Source organism: Ambystoma mexicanum, chromosome 1q (assembly GCF_040938575.1).
Source record: "Ambystoma mexicanum isolate Mex_15411 chromosome 1q, UKY_AmexF1_1, whole genome shotgun sequence".
Classification (NCBI taxonomy): Eukaryota; Metazoa; Chordata; class Amphibia; order Caudata; family Ambystomatidae; genus Ambystoma; species Ambystoma mexicanum.
Window position 1 is genome coordinate 1,161,243,893 of NC_090922.1, and position 21,122 is coordinate 1,161,265,014.

At 46.7% G+C, this 21,122-nt stretch overlaps 1 protein-coding gene across 2 annotated transcripts in view; it reads right to left on the bottom strand.

The window, feature by feature from the left end:
- TNNI3K (TNNI3 interacting kinase) overlaps positions 1-21,122 on the bottom strand; it is a 3,214,557-nt gene that overhangs the window by 251,408 nt on the left and 2,942,027 nt on the right. For both annotated transcript variants that reach the window (XM_069641910.1, XM_069641909.1), the window contains one exon: positions 8,459-8,628. In XM_069641910.1, coding sequence (XP_069498011.1) covers positions 8,459-8,628 — 170 coding nt within the window. The remainder of the gene's footprint in view (positions 1-8,458; positions 8,629-21,122) is intronic.

The following is a 21,122-nucleotide window of genomic DNA, read 5'->3' on the forward strand; positions in this document are numbered from 1 at the left end:
GAGGGAGTGGAACTTAATACTTTTTGGGTGAAACCCAGGTCATTTAGTTCTTTAGTGAAGGTATCAGCATTTTTGTCTTTCTCATCATTAAATCCTAAATTGAGGTCTCCTAATAGGAGGGTCTTTGTGGAGCTTTTGATGTTATTACTGAGTATGTGGGTGAGGTGTTTCTGAGAGTCTAGGGGGAGGCCTGGGGGGGGGCGGTACAGTACGTGAATGGGGGACAGAGTGAGTTTGGCAGATAGAAGGTCAGAGTTGCTGGTCCAGGATTGACTGATAAATCAAGGTGGAGGCTCTCCTTGTAGATGATGGCTACTCTGCCTCCCACTCGTGCTAGTCTGTCTTGTCTGAGGATGGTGAAGCCTGGTGGTAGTGCAAGTGCGACGGCGGGGCCAGAGGCTTCATGGAGCCAGGTTTCTGTGATCACTAGTAGGTCGATGTTGTTGTCGTTTATGAGGTCGTGAATCTCAGTTGGGAGGGACTGGGAGGGAGCGTACATTAATGAGGGCACATTTGATGTGGTGGGGTGTGTGTGATTGTTTTGTGGTGGTGTAGGTGATGTCTGGTGTGTTGTGTGTAGTGGCAGTGTGGGGCCTGTTGTGGTTGGTGGGTGACTGTTTACTTGCTTCCTGATTAATGATCTCTATTAGGTCTAATGCTCTGCGGATGTTATCCCCCGTCGACCTGTGAGTTATGAATCCAGTCTGGTCTGAGTCTATATTGCTAGGGAGGATAGGGACGAGGTGGTTAGCTAAAATCTTGGAGTATATGTTGGCGTCTAATTTTAACTGCAAAATGGGTCTATATGAGCTATTGTCCTGAGGATCTTTCCCGGGCTTGGGGATAAGGACAGTGATGGATTCCTGCATAGTTGGGGTGATGTTCCCTGTGGCAGCAAACATATTAAAGAGATGGGTTAAGGTGCCCACAAGTTGCAGGCGAAAGAGTTTGTAAAATTGGGTGGAGATACCATCTTGGCCAGGGGCACTGGGCTTCAAGTTTTTTATAGCTTCCTCGACTTCTTTGCTAGTGATGGGCGACTCAAGTCCCTCCCTTGCTGCCGAGGTGAGCGGCGGAAGGGCTGCCTCTCGAATGTAAGACTGTTGTTCGGGTAAGCACATTGACACTGCCGTCATAATCTCTGATTAATGGGTAACCGCCAAGTGAAGCTTCTCGCGTTCCGCGAATTGGACCACCCCTTGGGAATTACAGAGGCCCAGGATGGTGTTTCTTTTCTTCACCTTGGCCAGTTTATTTACCAGCAGCTTGTTGACATTATTGTTGTTGACATAGTACCATTGTTTTGTTCTGGTTAGTAGGTTTGCCATGGCATCAGTGTAGTGCGCTTCCAGCCTCTTCCTTGCCATCTGTAAGGCCCTGTAGGATTTCGGGGACCAGCCCTTTCGTTTGTGGACCGCTTCCGCCTCTCTGACCGTGGCCTTTTTGTTTGTGGAAGGCAGCGCCTTGGGTGATCAGTTCCCCTCTGAGCACTACCTTCATGGCGTCCCAGGTGTTAGCTGGGGAGGCATCCTCATTGTGGTTTTCCATGAAGAAGTTTTGTATTGTTCTGGCAATGGAGTCCCTCACTGCCATATTGCCTAGGATAGGGTCATACAGGTTCCATTGGCAGCAATGGGGGGGCTCTTGGTTGTGAGCTTGCAGGATCAGAGAGACAGGAGCATGGTCTGAAAGAATCAGAGGGCCTATGGTGACGTTGTCCGTGAAGGCAAGGATCTGGGGGGAGGCTAGCAGTAAGTCAATTCTGGTGATGGTGCGATGAACATATGAGTAGAAAGTGAAGTCCTTCTCCTCTGGGAATAATACCCTCCAAGAGTCAACAACATTCAATGTCCAAAATAGATGGAGCAGGTCTTTTGCCAGTCTTAGGTCATTGGATGAAGGGGGGATGATATCTCTATGAGTGGGTCTGGGGCCCCGTTAAAGTCTTCCCCAATTATGACCTGCCCCTCAATGAATGGCAGGAGAGACTCCTCTAAGTCCCGATAGACCCCTCCTGATGCTCTTTCGGTGCATAGGCTGAGATGAGGGTGTAGAGTTGGTAAAAAATGAAGCATTTGATAGCGATGAAGCGGCCCTCCTGGCATCATAGTGTGTCTAGGATCTGCGGTTTCAGCTCCTTTGCGAAAAGGATGGCAGTGCCTCCTTTCTTGGTGCTATTGGAAGCGAAGAACTGTAGAGGAAAGGGTCCGCTGCACAGGCAGGAGAAGTCAGCCAGGATCAAATGAGTGTCTTGAAGGAAGGCAACAGAGGTTCTCTCGTCCTGCAGATTCTGCAGGACCGATTTCCTCTTCGGCAGGGAATTTAGGCCCCTAACATTTAGGGTGGTGAACTTCAGTTTAGGTGCAGGGGTTGGTTCTCTATGTCCTCTTGCTGCGGGTGGGGGGTTTGATGGGGGGTCAGGTCAGCCATAGTCGTGGGGGGCAAGTTGCTTCAGGTTCTCCTGAGGCTGAGGATTTTCAAATAATCTCCAACGGGAGGCATGAACTTCAAACAAAGGCCTCCAACGGGTGGCCAAAACCCTGGCCAGGGGGCCCGATTTTAACTTATCGGTGTCTCCCCCTGCCACCCAGGCTGTCGGCAGCCCGAAAGATTGAGTATCACCCCATGGGTAAAACGGTAACATCCACCCTGGAGGAGGGTACGGACCGCATGGGGTCCACAGCAAGCTCCAGAAAGCTGGGTTCCAATGCTGTGTGCGCTATAAGTATTATATTGATTCTTCATTTGGGTTTGCGGTTTCTCTGCACTCTTGTCCAGGGAGTGCGCCTAGGTTTGGGGGAGGCCACGCCCGGTTCGGAAGACTTTCAGCCGGGAGAGGAGGATCCTGTGCCCCCTGGGGAGCCGGGACGTAGAATCAATGCCGCATCCTCTTGGTGGCTGCTGGTTCGCAGGGTGCCATTGTGTGAGAATTGTAGGGCCGTCGGGAATAGCCATCTATTGCAAATCTGCTGGTCTCGGAGGAAGGTCGTGAGAAGGCGCACCACTCTACATTTCTACAGGGTCAAGGAAGAGAGATCCTGAAAAATTGGACAGGGGAGCCCTAGAATGTTAGTTCATAGAGGGTGCGACCAATCGCTGATATAGCCTCTTTAGTGGTGTAGAAGTGGACTCCTGTCACCTGGGGGTCTGAGTCGGTTCCCCGGCGAGGGCGTAGTATATGGGTACGATCGATTAACAGCTTGTGTCATCTAAGTTCGGTAGGAGCGACTGGAAAAAGTTGCCCACGTACGCAGGTAGGCCCTTGTCAGAGATGGAGGAGGGAACCCCCCGGATGCGCAGGTTTTTTGAGGCGGGTGCGATTCTCCAGATCTTCCTGCTTATATTCGAGGATCTCCAACCTGTCCATCAGGGTCTGAATCATGTGTTGCACTTCCGCTAATGAGTTGGAGTGTTCTTGGGCTAGGTCTTCAGACTCCCCCATCGTATGCTCGATGTCGCTGACCCTCTGTTCCGTTTGTTCAAGCTTAGCAGTCATTTTGGACATGCAGGATCTAAACTCTGCTTTAATGTCGGACAAGGGGCCCCCTCTCGTCTGACGTTTTTTGCAACCCTCAGCAAGATTTGCATGGAGGCACCGCTGTTAGCTGGGGGGGGCACAGTGGTAGATAAGACGTGGGGGGGGCTAGAGTACTAGTTGGTTCGTTGAGTGGGCAGGTGCCCTGAGGAGGAGAGCAGCGGGGGCGGGTGTGTCAGAACCTTTCCTCTGGTGGAGCTGACTAGCACACTGGAGAGGGATTAAAGGGAACTCCCACACTTATGGCTGGCGTACGAGCTCTACTCACCAAGTGCCAGGTACCCCAGAAGAAAGCGTGGAGGGTAGGCCACTACATACCATTGATGATGGGGAGAGGGCAGGGGCGCCCCAGGAAGTCGAGAAGTGTCATATCTGGCTGGGTTGCAGTAGAGATTCCGGGGGTCCCAGATGCCGAGGAGGTAGCAAGTTGGGCTCCGGGGGGGGAGAGTGGACCACTTGAGTGGTCCACGGTGGACTAGTTCTCTTTCCCCAACAGAGAGGTTCCCTGGGGCGGTGAAAACTCCCCACATCCAGCGAGGAGAGTGGGCCCCAGATAGCTTGCTCCCTGTGTGGGGGGTGGGGCACAGTATCCTGCCCGGTGCTCTGGTTTCGTGAGGGGCACAGGGCAGAGAACACAATCCAAAGCCCCCAGGGCCGGGACCACAGCAGCAGGGCACGGCCTCCGCCTGCTGAAGCCTCACCCCCCGGGCACCAACGTCGATGCCAAGGATTAGTGGAATGGAGTCGGGGGGGCATCACCTTCAGAGGCAATGCAGAGACTCTTCCTCAGCCCCCGCTCCCCAGAAGAGGAGACCCGCCGCCCCGCAGGTGGGCCCCAAGGATTCCAGAAGCAGATGCAGCACTTTCCGCAGGCCGTGGGCCTGGCCCCTGAGAGGAGGAGGCAGGAAGGTAGAGGGTGAGGCGGGGCTCCAGCAGGGCCTCAGCGAGTTGAAGGCCCCCTCAGCGAGCGCGGCGATGTGGCTGGGGCTGGGTTGTGGTCTTTGCCGGCATCAAGGCTGGTATGCACCACAGTTCATATGCAGTCTGGCGAGGAGGCGCTGTCAGGTGCCGCAGGAGAGCCCAGGAGGAGGCTGGCTGGCAGTGGCGACTCCCTAGAGAACGCCATAGGGCATCCACTCTCAGAGACGGGGCCGGAGCGGTGAGCCCGCCATTTCAGGCTGCACAGCAGTTGCAGTCGGGAGACGTCCCTGGAGCGTTTTCGGGGCTCCCGTCTCCGTTAGTGGCCCAAAATGTAGCCGGAGGGGCAGCAGGCATTCTGCAACCAGGATAAAGGGCGCAGATCGTTGGGGGATAGCGGGAACATGTTTATTTTTACGAATGCTGCGGTCCCCATGCAGAGGCCATTAAAGGAGCAGCCACATCGCTGGCACTCCAGGCCACGCCCCCACAAATGACTTTTAACAGAAACTCCCCAACCAGTCTTTGCCCTTAGGTTGGAAAATATATGGAGCACATTCTTGTTCATTCTCGTTACAACAGGCCAGTCATCCCAAGAACTATGCGGGCCACCTGGGGTTACCCCACATCTTTTAAGAGTTATCATCCATATCGCACAGTTTGGTTTGCTGTTTTTCCCAAAATGACTAGTTCCATGCTGACACAAAAACCTGGAAACCACCCGGTACAAACAAATTATAGAGGCAAGGGAGTAATCTACTGTAATGCATGACAATGCCATTTGACATGCGTTGGAAAAACATTTATAGAGGTGAACACCTGCATTGTTGAACACATTATATTGAAGCTAATCACACAGAACACAATACACTACAATGGGCACCAGAAATTATTACATACAACAACTGGCATCTCAATATTAGAGACAATGCACCACCTGCAAACAATAATGGCCAGACTGTTTATGCAGCATCATTTCTGGCTTAAATGTCGCACTGATTGAAGAGTTATTTTCGTGAAATACTTTGGGCTCCAGATGGGGAGGAATTTTGTTCCTGATAGTCGACAGCTAACCTTCTTGCCATGAGCGTCTAGTGCTAGCAACCTCAGACTATGAGCCTAAGTCATGCAACCACATTACTTTGATTATGCAAGCACGCTCTGGCAGATTGTTAGGTAAAAATAAGTGCAGCCCAACTGGCATAGGACTACATAAGACTTATCTCTTGGTATTAGGTAACCCACCTTTTAATGTAGGCCTGTACTACACACGTTGGTAGTGTGACTGAGCAGTCAGGCTTATCTTAAGAGGGGTAATGTGAGCTCTGGAGCTCTACAATGAAATCAGTAATCCAATTAAACACTTACAAACTTAAATGTATATAATACATAATTTATTTATACACAAATATATTTAAAGCATTCTTTAAAAAGAAATAATTAGCTGTAACATTAAAACCAAGTTAGGAATCAATTAAAAAAAGTGAACAATAAAGCAGGTGTGTGACATGATATGATATGGCCTTTATAACGTGCTTATACACAAGTGTTTCAAGTCGAGAGAACATGTGTAACATATTTATTCATATGTTACACATGTTCCAGCACCCGGAGGTGACATCAGTGGAGGTCAGTATAGCATTTATATAGTATCACCTTTGCAGTATTGAGTTTTTTAAGGAAGGAAAGGTTAGGGTTAGATCAGAATAGACTGATAGGTTATAAGAACAGTTAGATTCTCCAAAAGGGATGCAGGCAGTATATAATCCCAGTATTAAAATATCCAACATTAAAACTTTTAAGGGAAAACACACTTCCAAAGACAATAGGATCAGAAGAACAAGTTACTTACCAACTGTAAGGTTCTTTCGACTGGATGTTCCTCCCCCGTATTCCTCATCTTAGATATATATTCGCCAGCTTGCTGCTTCTTCGGAAACAATTTTCCCCAGAGGGCGCTGTGCTTGAGGTTGTGTAGCTTGGTCCCTCGAAGGCCATCGTTGAGCGTCAACGTCATCCGTCGTATAAAGGGCTCGAGCCACGCCCGTTGGATTCAGTTCTGTTTTTTCGATGTTAATGGTTGCATCAGTTGTATTAGGTGTTGACAGATATCAGGCTCTTAAGGAAGTACAAGTGCAAAAAGCATAAAAACTGAACTGAGGGGTAGGTTGGGAGGGTCGATGAGGAATACGTGGGAGGAACATCCAGTCAAAAGAACGTTACAGTTGGTAAGTAACTTGTTCTTCGAATGGATTGTGTCCTCCCACGTAATTCCTCATTTTAGATAGACTCCCACAGCAGTAGTAATTTGGAGGAGGGAGTACCAGAGTTTTTAATTGTGGGATGTTTTGACCCACTATGCTCTGCCCTGCGGTATCACGGTGTTCTGGTGGCACCAGAATCAACAAAAGGCCGCGAAAGCCCGATGCGCGCCAAAACCTATGAAAAATTGCGCTTTGAAACTGGAAAAGATGGCTGCCAAATCTACTTTGCCTGTTGTCAGTGGTGGAAGGAGGCCTCACTGCTGAAACCTATCAATGGGCTGTCCAACATGTAAAAAAGGAGTACAGATGAAAAGCAGTGCTTGCTGAAAGAAATCCGAAATCTGCTTTTAAATCTTTTCTTGGTTGCTAAAAAATACAGAATGCTGGTCCCAAACACCCGCAAACATCCAATCTTCTTGCATGGTATCCCATGCTATGGAATACAAGGAATTATTGTGCATTTGCAATATCCAGGAAAGTTGAATTGGTCACAAAAACATCCACAGCCAGTTTGCCTGCCTGTGAAAGCTGTCAAAATCTGGGCGCAGTACCAGCAGCCTGTTGTGACTGTTTCAAAAGCCTATTTTAAAACTGTATAAGTGGTACCATTAAGATCTAATGTCTCAAATCTAAGTGACTTGTTATCAAGAGCAAACTAGGTTGTCACTATTTAAACTTCATGGTTTAGAGCCTAGAATCAATGTTCTAGATGTTTGTTTTAAATTGTAAGTTTATTTTCAACAAAGAAAAATGTAACAAATGTACTTTTCAAGTAAGCCTGATTCAGCCAAAACTACTAAGAAACTTCCCTCACTGGGAAAGACACCTCCCTTCTGCTTCCCACGAAAAGGTCAGGAACTCACATTCAGGTATTGATTAAGAGGGGAGGGGCACTGGAGCTGCTATGGCAAGAAACAATGAGCCTTCCTGGGTTGAAAAGATATCAAGATTAAAGTGTCAACAGTGCTCTCTGCCAGAAGAAAGTAGGCAGAGATTACTGCTGGAGCTGCAAGAGAGCCAAGGAGGCAGAGATAGACAGTTTTGTTGATTCACAAATGGACAAAAATCAGATTTCTAATGAGACTGATAATTTACTGTGGACAATTGTTAAAAATACATAAACCCCGGACTTCTGAATCTAAATGTTTGCTGTACATTTTAAGAGGAGCCTATTCTGATATTCCTTATTTACCCTCTAGAGTCAGGCCCCCGTCCATAAAAAAGAGGGTCCTTTGCCCCTTTATATACTCTAAATGTATATTTTCATGCCGGTGATCACTGCATATGCCGGTATCTCCCTGTAAAACACATCTTCCTTATGTCTGTGCTCAGAATATATGCCAGTCTTTACCCTTGAAAACACCTTTGTTATAACTTTTCTCACAAAGATGCCGCCATTGCCTTTTACAACATTTGTGAAACTCAGATTATGCAAGTGAATAAGACTGCATGCCTAGCTCCCTGATTAGCTAAGACCCCACCCCAGGGTGATGAAGGTCATTTTCAAGTTAGGCCCCATTTATAATGCCAACACCACTGCATTTGTAGGTGAGCGAAGTGTTCATTTTGTTTCGGACATAAGGCAAGAACAATGGCCTTTACAACAATGTAGCACACTTTGTTAAATTCTAGTGCCACTTCAGGCTAGTACACATTGCGATTTCATTCCTCAATAATGTTTATGATTGCATTTGGACCCACAGTTCTTGCAGTTCTGCATATACAGTAAGTGGCTACATACCTCTGCGACCAAACAGCATGTGCTCTTGAGTTCAAAGCATATTCCAATTCAAAGCGTGTCCGCAAAGCTGCTACATGACTACGTCCAGGACTGCCGCGTGCCACCAGACAATCCGAAGATGACGAGGGGGAAAGAGAGCCACTGCTGTTGCTGGACGCTGGAGACATCAACTGCAGGAAGAAAGCAATGGCACAATGAATGCATAGCTGGTTAGTGATGAGTGGACATTAATCAAGAGTACTATAAACAAGGGACAATTTCCAAAAGGTCTGGGGAAAGTGCTCCACCAGTGGTCTTTTACCCAAGCGAGACGGATGGGTAGACTTGTAGCATGCTGGTACTCTTCTCTACCCTACCTGTTTATCCAGATTTGCAGACATGCCTGCCTCATCACTACCTACCTATCCGGTATAGCCTGTGTTCATTTAAATACTTCAATCAAAATGACATTGTGGGCAAAATTAACGCTTGTGAAATTAACTTGACAAAATTCACCTCCACTTCTGGTTTGCTGGCGGGGCAGGTTTTTGCTGTTTAGCCACTTGTTTAGGCAAATTTGGATTTTTATTTCCCAGATTTTTTTTTTTACCACTAAACACGAAATTAAAAGAAAACACCTACATTTCACCCAGCAGAACACTGGAAATGTAAAGCCGAAATGTTTTGTGGCCCAAAAACAAAACAACCATCTTTGCTTCTCCAAAATTGGCATAGCAAGTAAATTTTCCCCAGAATTCACCAATTTTTCAGCAGATTGAATTTTGAGCATCCTTAATCCTGTACTGAACCCACATGACACTGGGCGTCATTCCGAATTTGGTGGTAATACAGTGGCAATTCCTGCAAATGACTGCCAAAATCGGATACCATTACCACCACTCGGTCCCATGGGTTTATCACAGGATTACAAGTGGTGGCAGGGCAGTGTTAGTCCCCATTTATGGAGAACTCCATTGGGGATTTGTGGCGGAATTACCACTGGTGGAATTACTGAGTGGTAATTCCACCGATTGTTGCACTCAGTTAAATTACCACTCGGTGGTAATGGAATTACCTCCACTTTTTTCCTACACTGCCAAACTCTGAATGAGGCCCACAGTGATGTAATACCATGAAGTCATGTACTGAGCTGTACAAAGTTGTTTCTTTCTGCAAATATACATTCCTTACCCACTTGCAGCCTTGTAGCAGGTGCACATTGGATGCTTATAGACCATGATTACTCATTATGTGACCCTCCAAATGAAGACCAAAGAAAGGATGGTGACTGACCAATCCAGACGAGCTATCTGATGATATTCAGTTTAATGTATGATGCGAAGTTGTAAACTGAAGATGGGCCACGGGTGGAAGCTACAGAAATAATTTCAGCCTTTTCAAGAAAAGTCTTAACAGCATGAGAAAGTAGGAACATGTGGAGAGTAGTCATTTCAGACCATACATCGGAAGCCACCCAAAATTATCATGAGTGAGAATGAAACACATTACAAATGTGCTCATGATAGAGGCCCAGCATATTTCGAGGTGCATATTAGTTTAGTTTAGTTTAGTTTGTTTAGTTTATTGTTTGTAATGCGCTCCAGACCCGAGGGTATTCAGGCGCAAGGCATAAGGATATTCAAAGCTTAGTTACAACATGTAAAATACATTTGTGTGCAGGTGCCGATTGGTTACATGTGGGCACAATAAAGTTACGATATATACAGGCAGGTACATTGAGGCATGCATAGTTTTACAAAGTAGTTGGTGCGATTGGTGCATGCAGTGTAGGGAGAGGTGCCGGGCAAAGTCAGCAAGGTATATGCCTAGATGTCGGCATCTTTGAGCCAACTAGTGATGCTCTGGCGGAACTTGTGATAGGTTTGATCGATTCTTAAAGGGGATGGTAGCGAGTTCCTTAGGAGTGCTGCCTTGACCTGGAAGCTGCTGCCTCCGATTTTGGCACGTTTGTATCTGGGGACCCAGAGGTAATTGGTGCTGGCGAGTCTGGTGATTCCTGTGGTAGGCTTCAAAGTGAATCTGTCGGATTGGTAACGGGGTGCTGCATTGTTCAAGCATTTGTGGGTGATGGAGGCAGTTTTTAGTTTTATTTTATCATGAGTGGAGAGCCAGTTGTTGGCTCTTCTGGTACTAGAGATATGTTCTCTCTTGGGGATTTCTAGGGCTACTCTCAGCGCATTATTTTGTAGGAGTTGGATTTTGTTGATGGTTTGTTTATTGGCTCCTATGTATAGAGCGTTGCAGTAGTCCAGCCTGGATAAGATGAGGGCTCTGGCTAGGGTGATGCAACTGTCCTGTGACAGGAAGGCCTTGTCTGCTCTAATCAACTTGCATGTATATACCGTGGCCGCGGCCAAGGCATTGACCTGCTTGTTGAAGGAGAGAGTGGAGTCCAGATAGAAACCCAGAGTTTTAACCTCCTTGACGACAGTAATAATATTATTGTCTATGTTGAATGATGAGTATTCAGGGCTGAGTTTTTTGAGGGTTGAGGGAGTGCCCAGGATGATGATCTCTGTTTTGTCATCATTCAGGCATAGACCGTGGGTGGCCATCCATGCCTGGATGATGAGATATATCCTGTTCACCAAGGCCAAATCATTGTCGTAATCACCGGTAAGCGGTAGGAGAATCTGAGTTTCATCAGCATAGTTAGTGTAGGTGACACCCAGATGGTCCAGATTATTGAAAAGGGGCTTGGTAAAGATATTGGGGGTCATTACGACCCAGGTGTTAACCATGGCGGTATTAGCGCCATGGTTGATGCCGGTATTTTACCGATTGTGCCATGGTGGATGGCGGAATTATCGCCTAATTCCAAGTTGGCGGATGTTAATTCCGCATTCACCATTGGCCCTTCCCTATTCCCATTTTTCCCCCATAGGGCTCAATGGGAATGGGGAAGGCGGTAATTACGGTACCACAAATTGCGGTACCGTAATTACCTCGAAAGTCCCTTTGCGGGTTCCTTACTTAACGGCTGGTAAAACCAGCCGTTAAGGTGGGGACCCGCAAAGGGACCTCGTAATTAGGCAGTAATGGCTTAACGGCGCCACCACCCTTACTGCCTGGGTCGTAATGAGGCCCATTGCAGAGGGTGGGTGAGACGCAAGATCCCTGGGGCACTCTGCAAGTTATGGGGATGGGGTTGGCTGCTGCCATAGGAGAGAAGACTCTCATAGTCCTGTTGGTTAGGAATGATTGTATCCATGCTATGGCTTCTTTGGAGAAGTGAGCTGCCGAGTCCAGGTGGCTGCCTGTGGCTGCCTGTGGTTGACCAGGTCGAAGGCAGCTGATAAATCACGGAGTAGAAGGAGGGCTGATTTCCCTTCATCCCGGAGTTCATCTAACTGTGACTTGAGGTCTATGAGGGCTGTTTATGTCCCATGTTGGGGCCGGAAGCCTGATTGCCTGGTTCCTAGTAGAGAGTTGGTTTCCAAGTGTTTTTGTATCTGGGATTATGCCATTTTATCTAAGATCTTTAAGAGAAAAGGCATTGTAGTAATTGGGCGGTAATTGGTGGGTATTAGTGGGTCTAGGGACTGCTTTTTCAGTAGAGGAAGCACCCATGATTCTTTGAGGTTGGATGGGATGGTATTGGTGGAGAAGGATGAGTTGTTAAGTTTTGTGATAAAGGGGGCCAGATCTCTGGCTGCATCCTTTAGAAGTTGAGCGTGGCATAGGTCGCCTTGACAGTTGGTGGGTTTGAGAGATAGTATGGTATTTACTGTTTCTTTTGTGGTGACTTTGGAAAACTTAAATCTGGGGTGATTGGTAGAGTTACTTGGTTGCTCTAGGTTGACGCTAATGGGTTTGTTGCCGGCGAGTATGGCTTTTTTCTTGGCAATTTTTGTTTGAAGGGTAGTGACTTTGTTGGCAAGAGCTTGCTGTATGTTGGAGCACCAGAGTTGGTCTTTGATGCAGTTGTCTGGCACAGGGATGGGTGCTTCTAGCTCTTTGAGGATGACAAAGAGTTCTTTTGTGCTAGAGTTGGCTTGGGCAATTCTAGCATTGTAAGTTTCGCGTTTAGCTAGGATGATTTCTTTTTTGTATAGGGCTGTGATGGAGCTGAGGTTGGCTTTGTTTTCATCAGAAGGTTGTCCTCACCAGGATGTCTCACAGTGCCTTTTTTGTTTGTGCAATGATTTTCGGTTTGGGGTGTACCATGAATTGAGATGAGCTTTGGGTTTGCTTTGTCTAAGTTTGAGTGGTGCAATAGAGTCTAGAGATGTGGTCATGATGTGGTTAAATTCCTTAACCATAGCTTATTATTATATTGATTGAAATGTATCCTTTCAGCCACAATTCCCATTAGTACTACTACCCGGCGAAGCATAATCAGAACTGATTGGCCCTCGCCAGGTCCTTACACGGCCGACAAAGATTCACTGTGTTCTGGTGGCTGCTGTTCCAGAGCTCTGCGTCCTGCAGAGTTCTTTTGCTTTCCTCATCAGGCCACCATGGAAAGGGAAAAGGGATTGTAACTATCGCCTGCGGGCATTACCCAAACTTTAATGCAGACCCCCAAACCCTCTCGGGTATTAATGCTTTATTGACAATTGCCACTTTTCAACAAAGAATATTAAAATTGTTTTTGGGGCTAGTCGTTCCGCATAGAATTTTGGAAGTGTTGAGCTGGTTGTAGCGTGATTCGAGTATGCAAACTGGCATTGGGGAAGCATCCTAAAATACTGGAATTTACCTTTGCAAGCATGCAAGACCCAGATGAGAGCTTAGCTCTGAGGTTTCTCAGCTCCATGCATGAGTAAGCCATCCAGCCCCGTTTTTTCTTGTAATTTTGGTAATTGTTATTTTGTCTTTTTCACAAAGACAGGACTAAATGTCTCTTTATTATTCTGGAACTGGGAAACTGAGAGCTCTGTGAGATAGTTAGGCAATAGCAACTGGGTTTGCTGGAGTCCAGGCAATTAATTCACTCGACACCCACGCAAAGGACTTCAGCAATGCAAGGGTCCATAACACGGGTTTGCTGGTGCTGTAACTGGCTAGAAAGGCCCCCTGCCATTTTCTAATTACTGTTAACATGCACAAGTGAATGGGTGCTAAAAGGGTTTTTCAAAGGAAAAATATACCTGTTGCATTCTTTACTCCTCCTTCACCACACCTGGATACTTTTAATCTGTTTTCAATTGTAATATGATAATACTCAGAAAATGTTAATCACTCTCAACCTCTGCCAACAACCTGGATGAACACAATGTCACTTCCATTGGTATTTCAATTGCACACGCTGCCCAAGCATAGCCCTTTCGCGGCAAGAGGCGGACATGTAGATACCCGGGACGTTGCTGCAAAAGACAAAGTTCGGGCAAAGTGCATTTGCACCGCCACGGGAACTGGTAACTACCAAATAATGCCCTGAAGAAGAAGCCATTGGGTCGAAAGATGTGTAGGCTGATACTGCACAATAAATCTCAACAAACACCGATGGAAGTGACATTATGTTCATCCATGCTCAAGTTGAGAGTGATTCACTTTTTCTGTGTATCATTATATTACGTTGGAACCTTGGCCTGAGTTCCTGTGCATTACTCTCCCAGCAGCCATTATTCACTCGACCCAAATCACTCAGGAGAGCTCAGATCCAGGGAAGGGCCTCCATCTCTCTGCAACTTGTTTTCAATTATAATGATCATTCCATATGGAACACTTAACGCCCTGATGTCAGGTGTGGGATAATAGAGCATTTTCACTCACTGGTGTAAATGCACTTTTTGTTGGATGCTTGCATCTCTCTGACTTCTTGGAAGGCAGGCTTTCATCAGTGAATATTGAACACATTCTGAGCATCCTGATTGGCTGCCACACAAATAGCACAAATAGCACATTGTAATCTTACATTAATACAGCCTAGGAATGGTATTACCACAGTGTACTCACTCAATTCACTAAGGAAGAATGTGAACATTTGGGTAGCTGTCGAGGGCTTGGATTAATTACCGGAAATCTTCATTACTTCCGGTGACCCAGCTTATTGAATTTAAGGAACTCTGCATGGTCCACCGGGCTCTGCATGATCAGGGGTAAGAATATCTTCACTCTAAATGTGTCCGCTACCTTCCTAAACGCTCTCTGCATTCAGTGTCGGCTTGTTTGCTATGTGTTCCTTCCTTCCGTTGCTCCCGTATTGACAGACGTGCTTTTTCCATTGTGGTGGCTCAGTTCTGGAATGATCTCCCACTGGCAATGAAAAATCGATCTAACCATCTGGCCTTTAGGAAAGCCCTTAAAACACATATTTTCTGAGTAGTGCTGTTGATGGCTAGTGGCATTATCTGTCTCTGTGGCTCTCTGCCTGTCCTCTCCAGCGCCATGATGCCCTCGGGCGACCTTGCACTGTGCAAGTTCACATAACATAACAGAGCATAACATTACATAACATAACATTAATGATAGTCCTGCTCTTCCACTTCACAGTAATTACTCTATGAGGTGCCTGCCTCTGTGACAGGAACCTTCTTCCAACTTTTTTCTTCTTCCTAGGTTCTGCACCTCTGATTGTGTAGGGCACAAAGCCCTGCTATACCTATGATGCCTCAGTACCATCCGTAATAGGATATGCACCCGGGGTTCCCCCAATAGGTGGGGACGGCGTCTCACAAAATGTTATGAACAGACTGCCCGAAGGCCAAAAGTAGTCAGCACCCTCTCAAAATACATCAGAACAACCCTCTTAACATACAGTAGAGGACTCCTTTCTTCTTTCTGAAAGGAGGGATGCAGAAAGAAAGCCGGCAGCACCACCTCTTGTAAATCATGGAATGTTGAAAGTACTTTCAGAATAAATGTAAGGTCACATCGCACAAGAAGTTCTCCAGGGGGCACTTTGAGGAATGGGACTTTTTACAACAGAGCCCAGAATTCACACAATCTCCGTCCCAAGGTCATGTCCAACAGAAAGCCCCCCAAAAAACACGTTAATTGTTAGGTATCTGAGTTTCACTGATTCCAAGTGTTTAAATGGGGTTCCTTGAAGAGATCATAGAACCAAGTCAAGATCCGCTTTTAGGAATCTGCACCTACCATTTAGACAAAGTGAAGCTCTTCAACATAATATTAAGCAGACTTGCTCCTTCTGACCCCAGCTCGCAAGGTTCTCTAACTACGCTAATGGCAGCCCACTGAGACCTTAAGGATGACACTGACATCTGTAAATCGAATCCTTTCTTTCTGAGCTGCAGAATCGGTGGAAATTGACAATGTATTGGTGCAGAGCTATGCCCCTGGTTCTGTATCCAGTTCCAGCAAGAGGAGAAACCAAGAGCTATTAGAATGACCTTCGACCCAGAGTCTCTGATTTTAATCAGCACCTTGGTTAGGAGAGCTTATTCCTGTTACTTTGCGCCGTATTCAGCCTCGTCCGCATTTGCGAACCAATAGAGCACACATTGGCACATATGCCCTCACAAACTGAATTCATTACTTCAAATACAAGCCTCAGATGAAGAGCCAGTTAAGCTCGAAACACATGTGAGGCTGATCTACCATTTCTAAATAAATACCAGACTGTATTTCAATTCTTGCATCTCTGGTGCAGTGTGTTCTGGGAACTCTCTGTTTACTTGGTTAGGACAGACAAAGGAGGAATGGCATACAAGTGCCCTTTTGGTCACTGTGTCACCACGGCATCCATGCCCCAAATCCTCCATATCGGAAACCTGGACAACAACCTGGGGAAATTGGCATTCAGGGGAGAGGCAAATAGGTCCACCACTGGACCTATTTGCCTCTCCCCAAACCTGGCACATATTTGCCTAATGGCCAATGGATGCAATTGAAAAACTCCTGCTAATCTGATTCGCCTTGGTGTTGTCCACCCCCTCATGTGATGTGGCAAGTCATGAGAGACAATAGATCGTGCTCCACAGATATCAATTTCATTAGCCAACTGATTCAGTGATCTTGAATGACTCGTCCCTGTAGTTAGCTATGTTGTTGTCTTTCTTCACCAAAAACACCCTTCCATGGGGAGAGCCAAAGGAGGGCTCTGCACATTTCTTGCAATTCCCTGCAGTTGGAGGAATTGGCAGCCTTCTATGCCCCCCCCCCCCCTCAGGCTGCTGGTGTCTGCGAAAAGAGTCCTGAGCGATGATAGGGAAAACCCCTTCAGGAATTTATTTCTGTCAGCATCCCTGCACCCTCAGTCTCAAGTCGGAAGACACCAGAATCATCGTCTCAAAGGCCCAAGACCCCAGGTTGCAATGTTTCAACAGATGAATGACCAGGGGCCTCAGGTACAGTTTCGTCCATGGAACAATGAAGATGCTGGAGGCCATGTGGCCCTGCAGCTTTAGCATTCATCTTTCATAGACTCAATAATGTCATAACACCTATAGCAACAAGACTTACAGATTGATCACTGTTCCTCGGTAACAGTACTTGACCCCTGTCAGTCAAATATCTAGCCCCAATAAAATGTAGATCCTGAGCTGGAGAAATGTTACATTTCTGCCAGATGATCAACAATCTTCATTTCTCCAGATTGTTGCACAGTTCCTTGTGCTGTTTCAGTAGGAGTTGCTCTGTCAGAGCTCTAAAGCTCTAATTTTCCAAGTAAGTAAATAAAAACATCCCCTTCTTGTGTGTGTGAACCCCCTCTGGATTTATCACATTGGTGAAGATCCGCAACTCTGTCTTGAGTCTGAATGATAGGACCTGGGATTGGAAGGAACGCCCCATCACAGAAAACCCCACAATCTGCTATTTAGAGCAATGAATCAGGAAGTAATTATATGCATCCTGCAGATCTATGAATGCCAGAAAGCGATGCTCCTTGATAAAGGAGATAATCCCTGGTGGTAGTGTCTCTTTTCTAAGTTTCTCAAAGCCTCAAACACATTTAATCTCTTGAGGTCTAATGCCAACCAAAAAGCTCCATTTGATTTAGGAAACAAAAAGATGAGTGAGTACAACCCTCCTCCCAACTCTGTTTGAGGAATCCTGGATATAGACTTCTTCCACCATAATTCATGTAACACGACTACATGGGTCATTTGACATGGTCTCATGTTGCGCATTGCAGTTACCATCAATCTAGGAAGGCTTGGGCTTTGCATAAATAATATTTTGTAGCCAATTCTTATGCTATGGTTGACTCAAGCATGTCAGGATATCTCCTCTCATTCTCCGAAGAACCACTAGAGCAATGACCCAGCTGCCTGTTTTCGTGACTTTTGTTGACCACCCACATGAAAGGACTTTCCTGATGATTGAGATGCCCTTAGACACGACTGGATGAGCGGTGAAATATGACCTCAGTTTCTGGTTGACTCCCTGCATACTTCTTTTGCACTTGTCTGTCAGATCTCCAGGAATCAGGCTTCCTTCACAACTTCTGCCTTTTTGTCTTCTTGAAACACCCTGCGCTTTAATTTCCAGTCTTTAGGTAGTGTTCAATCAAGAGATGACCTCCAAAGGGAGTTCCCATGGTGGCTGTCTTCTGATGGACATCCAAACGACAATCCCTAAAATGAAGCAGACGTCTAGCAGCTGCTACTATTCCCATGGCCAAAGTTGACACTTTTACACGATCGTAGGTACATCTAATAAAAATGCCACTTGTGATTGCATATACTCCAGGAAGTGTTCTCAATCCATCCTCTCTTCTATTGCCCTGGTCATTTAGGGGAGCCTCCGCGTAGGCTTGTTTAAGGCAGTATCCATCTTAATTTTGACCCCATTTGGACAGTTTCTTCAGGCTCCAGAGATTTACGGCTGACCAAACCAGGGAGAATATAATCAGCATGCATGGCCTGTGCAGCTTCTTCTCTCCTCTATTACGGGAATACATTTTCAGCAAGAATCGAGGAATATGTATCTTATACAGCTCACTCAATACTTTAAGGATCTCCTCATGGAATGTCATGGAATAATGGAAGCCATTTCAATGTAGCCTCTGTGATGCTGGAAATGCATTGGAGGGACAGAGCCTCCGTATCCTGGCCCTTTATTGCTTTATCAAGTGTGTTTTGTCTTGTTTTCTGCGCAGTAGGACTCCTGGTGGTGCAGCTCTTCCTCTTTTTGGTTTGGTGAACAGACCCTTGGGATACCCTTATGGCACCCATGGGTGGGAGTACGACCCTGTACACCTAGTGTATGTTTTTGGGCACCTGTGTGTGGCCCACAGAGCAGGTATGGGTTGCTGGCAGCTCCATGCTGAATTTGACAACAGGTGCTCTGATTATCCTCCATTTTGGGATAACCAGGCCCTGCCATTGGAATCAGTTGATTCCTGATAGGAGACAAGATGTTCCCTGTGGCCTCTTGCTTTCCATTGCCTGTAACCTTGTATTCCTGAAGTCCTGGGAAGCCCCTACTCTGTCCCTTACCCCTGACTGGCTGTTGAGTGGAAGTTCCATATATAGTGTTGTGCAAAAGTCCAGGCCAGACTGGATGGAGCCTTCCCAATGAATACATGTTGTGGGTACACCGTGAGGTGGGACCTGGGTGAATGGAGTTTGTGACCAATATGCACTTCTTGTTATGGGTGTCTGGTTTCTGGTATTGGACACAAAGACTGACACAGCCCTGCCCGAAACTGGTATGAATGCAGTGTGGAGTGCTGAATGTCTGGGTTCTTGTCCCAATACACATTCTTTGTTGTGAGTGTCTGGAGAGAGGAGAATGGCCCGAATGCACTGTGAGCCTGATTGGCTGCCTGCCTGCATGAATGCCATTCTGAGTGATTAGTTAGCTGAGTGTGTCCCAGCAGAGTGAATGAGAGACCAAAGAGTATATCTGGGGACCTCTAACTGATGGAAATTGTTCCGAAGCTGAAGTTGATGCTTAACCTTGAGGCCCACTGGAAGAAGAATTGCAGCTGCTGTCCTTCACCAGTCTGAAAGCTGCTGTGCCATCAAGGAACTGATCCAAGAGAGGACCTGGCTAGGAGACCTCTTCCCGAGCTACAAGGGACCATTGTGCACCAGCTGATCTTTGCCAAAAGTCCCTGGATGTCAGACCCTCGAAAGGCTGCCGACAGGAGACAGGGACTGCTGCGGAATCACAAAGCGAAGTCCCCGGACATTGAATTCCATCACTGTCGTCAGCCGCCGTCGTCGACCAGAGCCGCAGTGCTCCTTTGCCTAAGAACACTTTGAACGAAGGACTCCCTCACTCATCACGACGACCGCTTTGTCCCGCCGGAGAAAGTCAAGGCCGTCGACGCGCCAAGGAGAATCCGCCGGTGGGTTTCCCACCACCCGAAGACCACAGAGATGCTGATGACTCAACACCCTTGCTTGGCCAAAGTTCTTCAGTAACTCTTTGCTGCAATGAACTATTGTCGTCGAGGTGCCCCGCACGCCTCATCAATGAGCACCGCCAGGACCGAAGCTGCTGCCTTGACGCCTGTGTTCACCATTTCCTTGTGGTATTTCGACGATCCGTTACTCCTGCCTTAAAGGAGGTCGCTCAAAAAGGATCTGTCAACGATCCGACATTGAACCATGCTATTCCAGGTACATTGTGGTGGTAGAACCTTTGAAGAGGGATACAAGACTCTAATACACAATATATGAACTGGGCTTGTGTTATATCTTTATTTACAGGTTGCCCAGGTAGGAGGATCCTCACACAGAACTGTGCCTGACAGTAGGGGCCCAGTATTCTGCAAATTGTCAAACCCTTGCTTTCCTCTTATGGCAATAGTTAGTACCTTTTGCTATATTGATTTGAATGCTATTTGAACTGTCTACAGTTGATGCATGTTAATGGAATCAGAGTAATAGTGGTACCACATAGAACCTGTATATATTTACCATTTTAGAATTGTCGGAGCAGAAAGTGTGTTATTGTGATTGTGTACATAACGTGACCCTTATTTATATAAAGACTGTGTATTCACTGACATAGTGTGTGGACATTCCTTTGTGGGTGCTTGAGGACTACACTGTACTTAAGAACCAGCCCGCATCAACTCCTGAGAGCTTAGCCTTGATTGCTCGCCCACGTCTTACCACTTAGAGAATCTTGGCTGGGGTGCTCTGTGCTTTGACTATGCCATATAGAGAGCAGGAGAACAGATACCCCCCTCCACCCATTACAGACTCCTTAACCATTTTACAGTGGGATGCTTTCCTACTTCTGGCTCCAGATCTGCTTCTAGGGGAAAGCCTATATATAGGGCAATCTGAGCTACAGCTCTTGCAATGGCATCTTTATCTAGGTTTTTGCCCCTTTGCTCTTTCTCTCGTACAGATTGTTGTATTGTATTGTATTCATCATTTATATTGCGCCCACTTTCCCCATTTGTATGGTCCCAATTAACTTTGTGGTTGGAATGCCCTTGGTGACCATGGTCCATGTATGGGTAAGAGTTAAATTAAAGGTGCATGAGTGCATCTTGCCAAGTTAGGACTTAGGTGGGCTGGCTAGGCTCCAGTAAGCAGCCCGGAGGACAGGCACATGAGAGGGTGCTGTTGGTGGTTTCCAATAGAATGAGATTCGATGTGTGCCCAGCTCAAGCAACATTTTTTATTGGTTGATGCTGTATACTAATGGTAGAGGAGTTGATGTACATCAGGGGCTTCAATGTGGATGGCTAGGTGTGCTGCTAGACTGGAATAGCATAGCCATAGCTGTATTATAGGGTGGATGGATGTGGGCTGTGCCTGTGATCCGTGTCCACAGACGTGCTGCAACA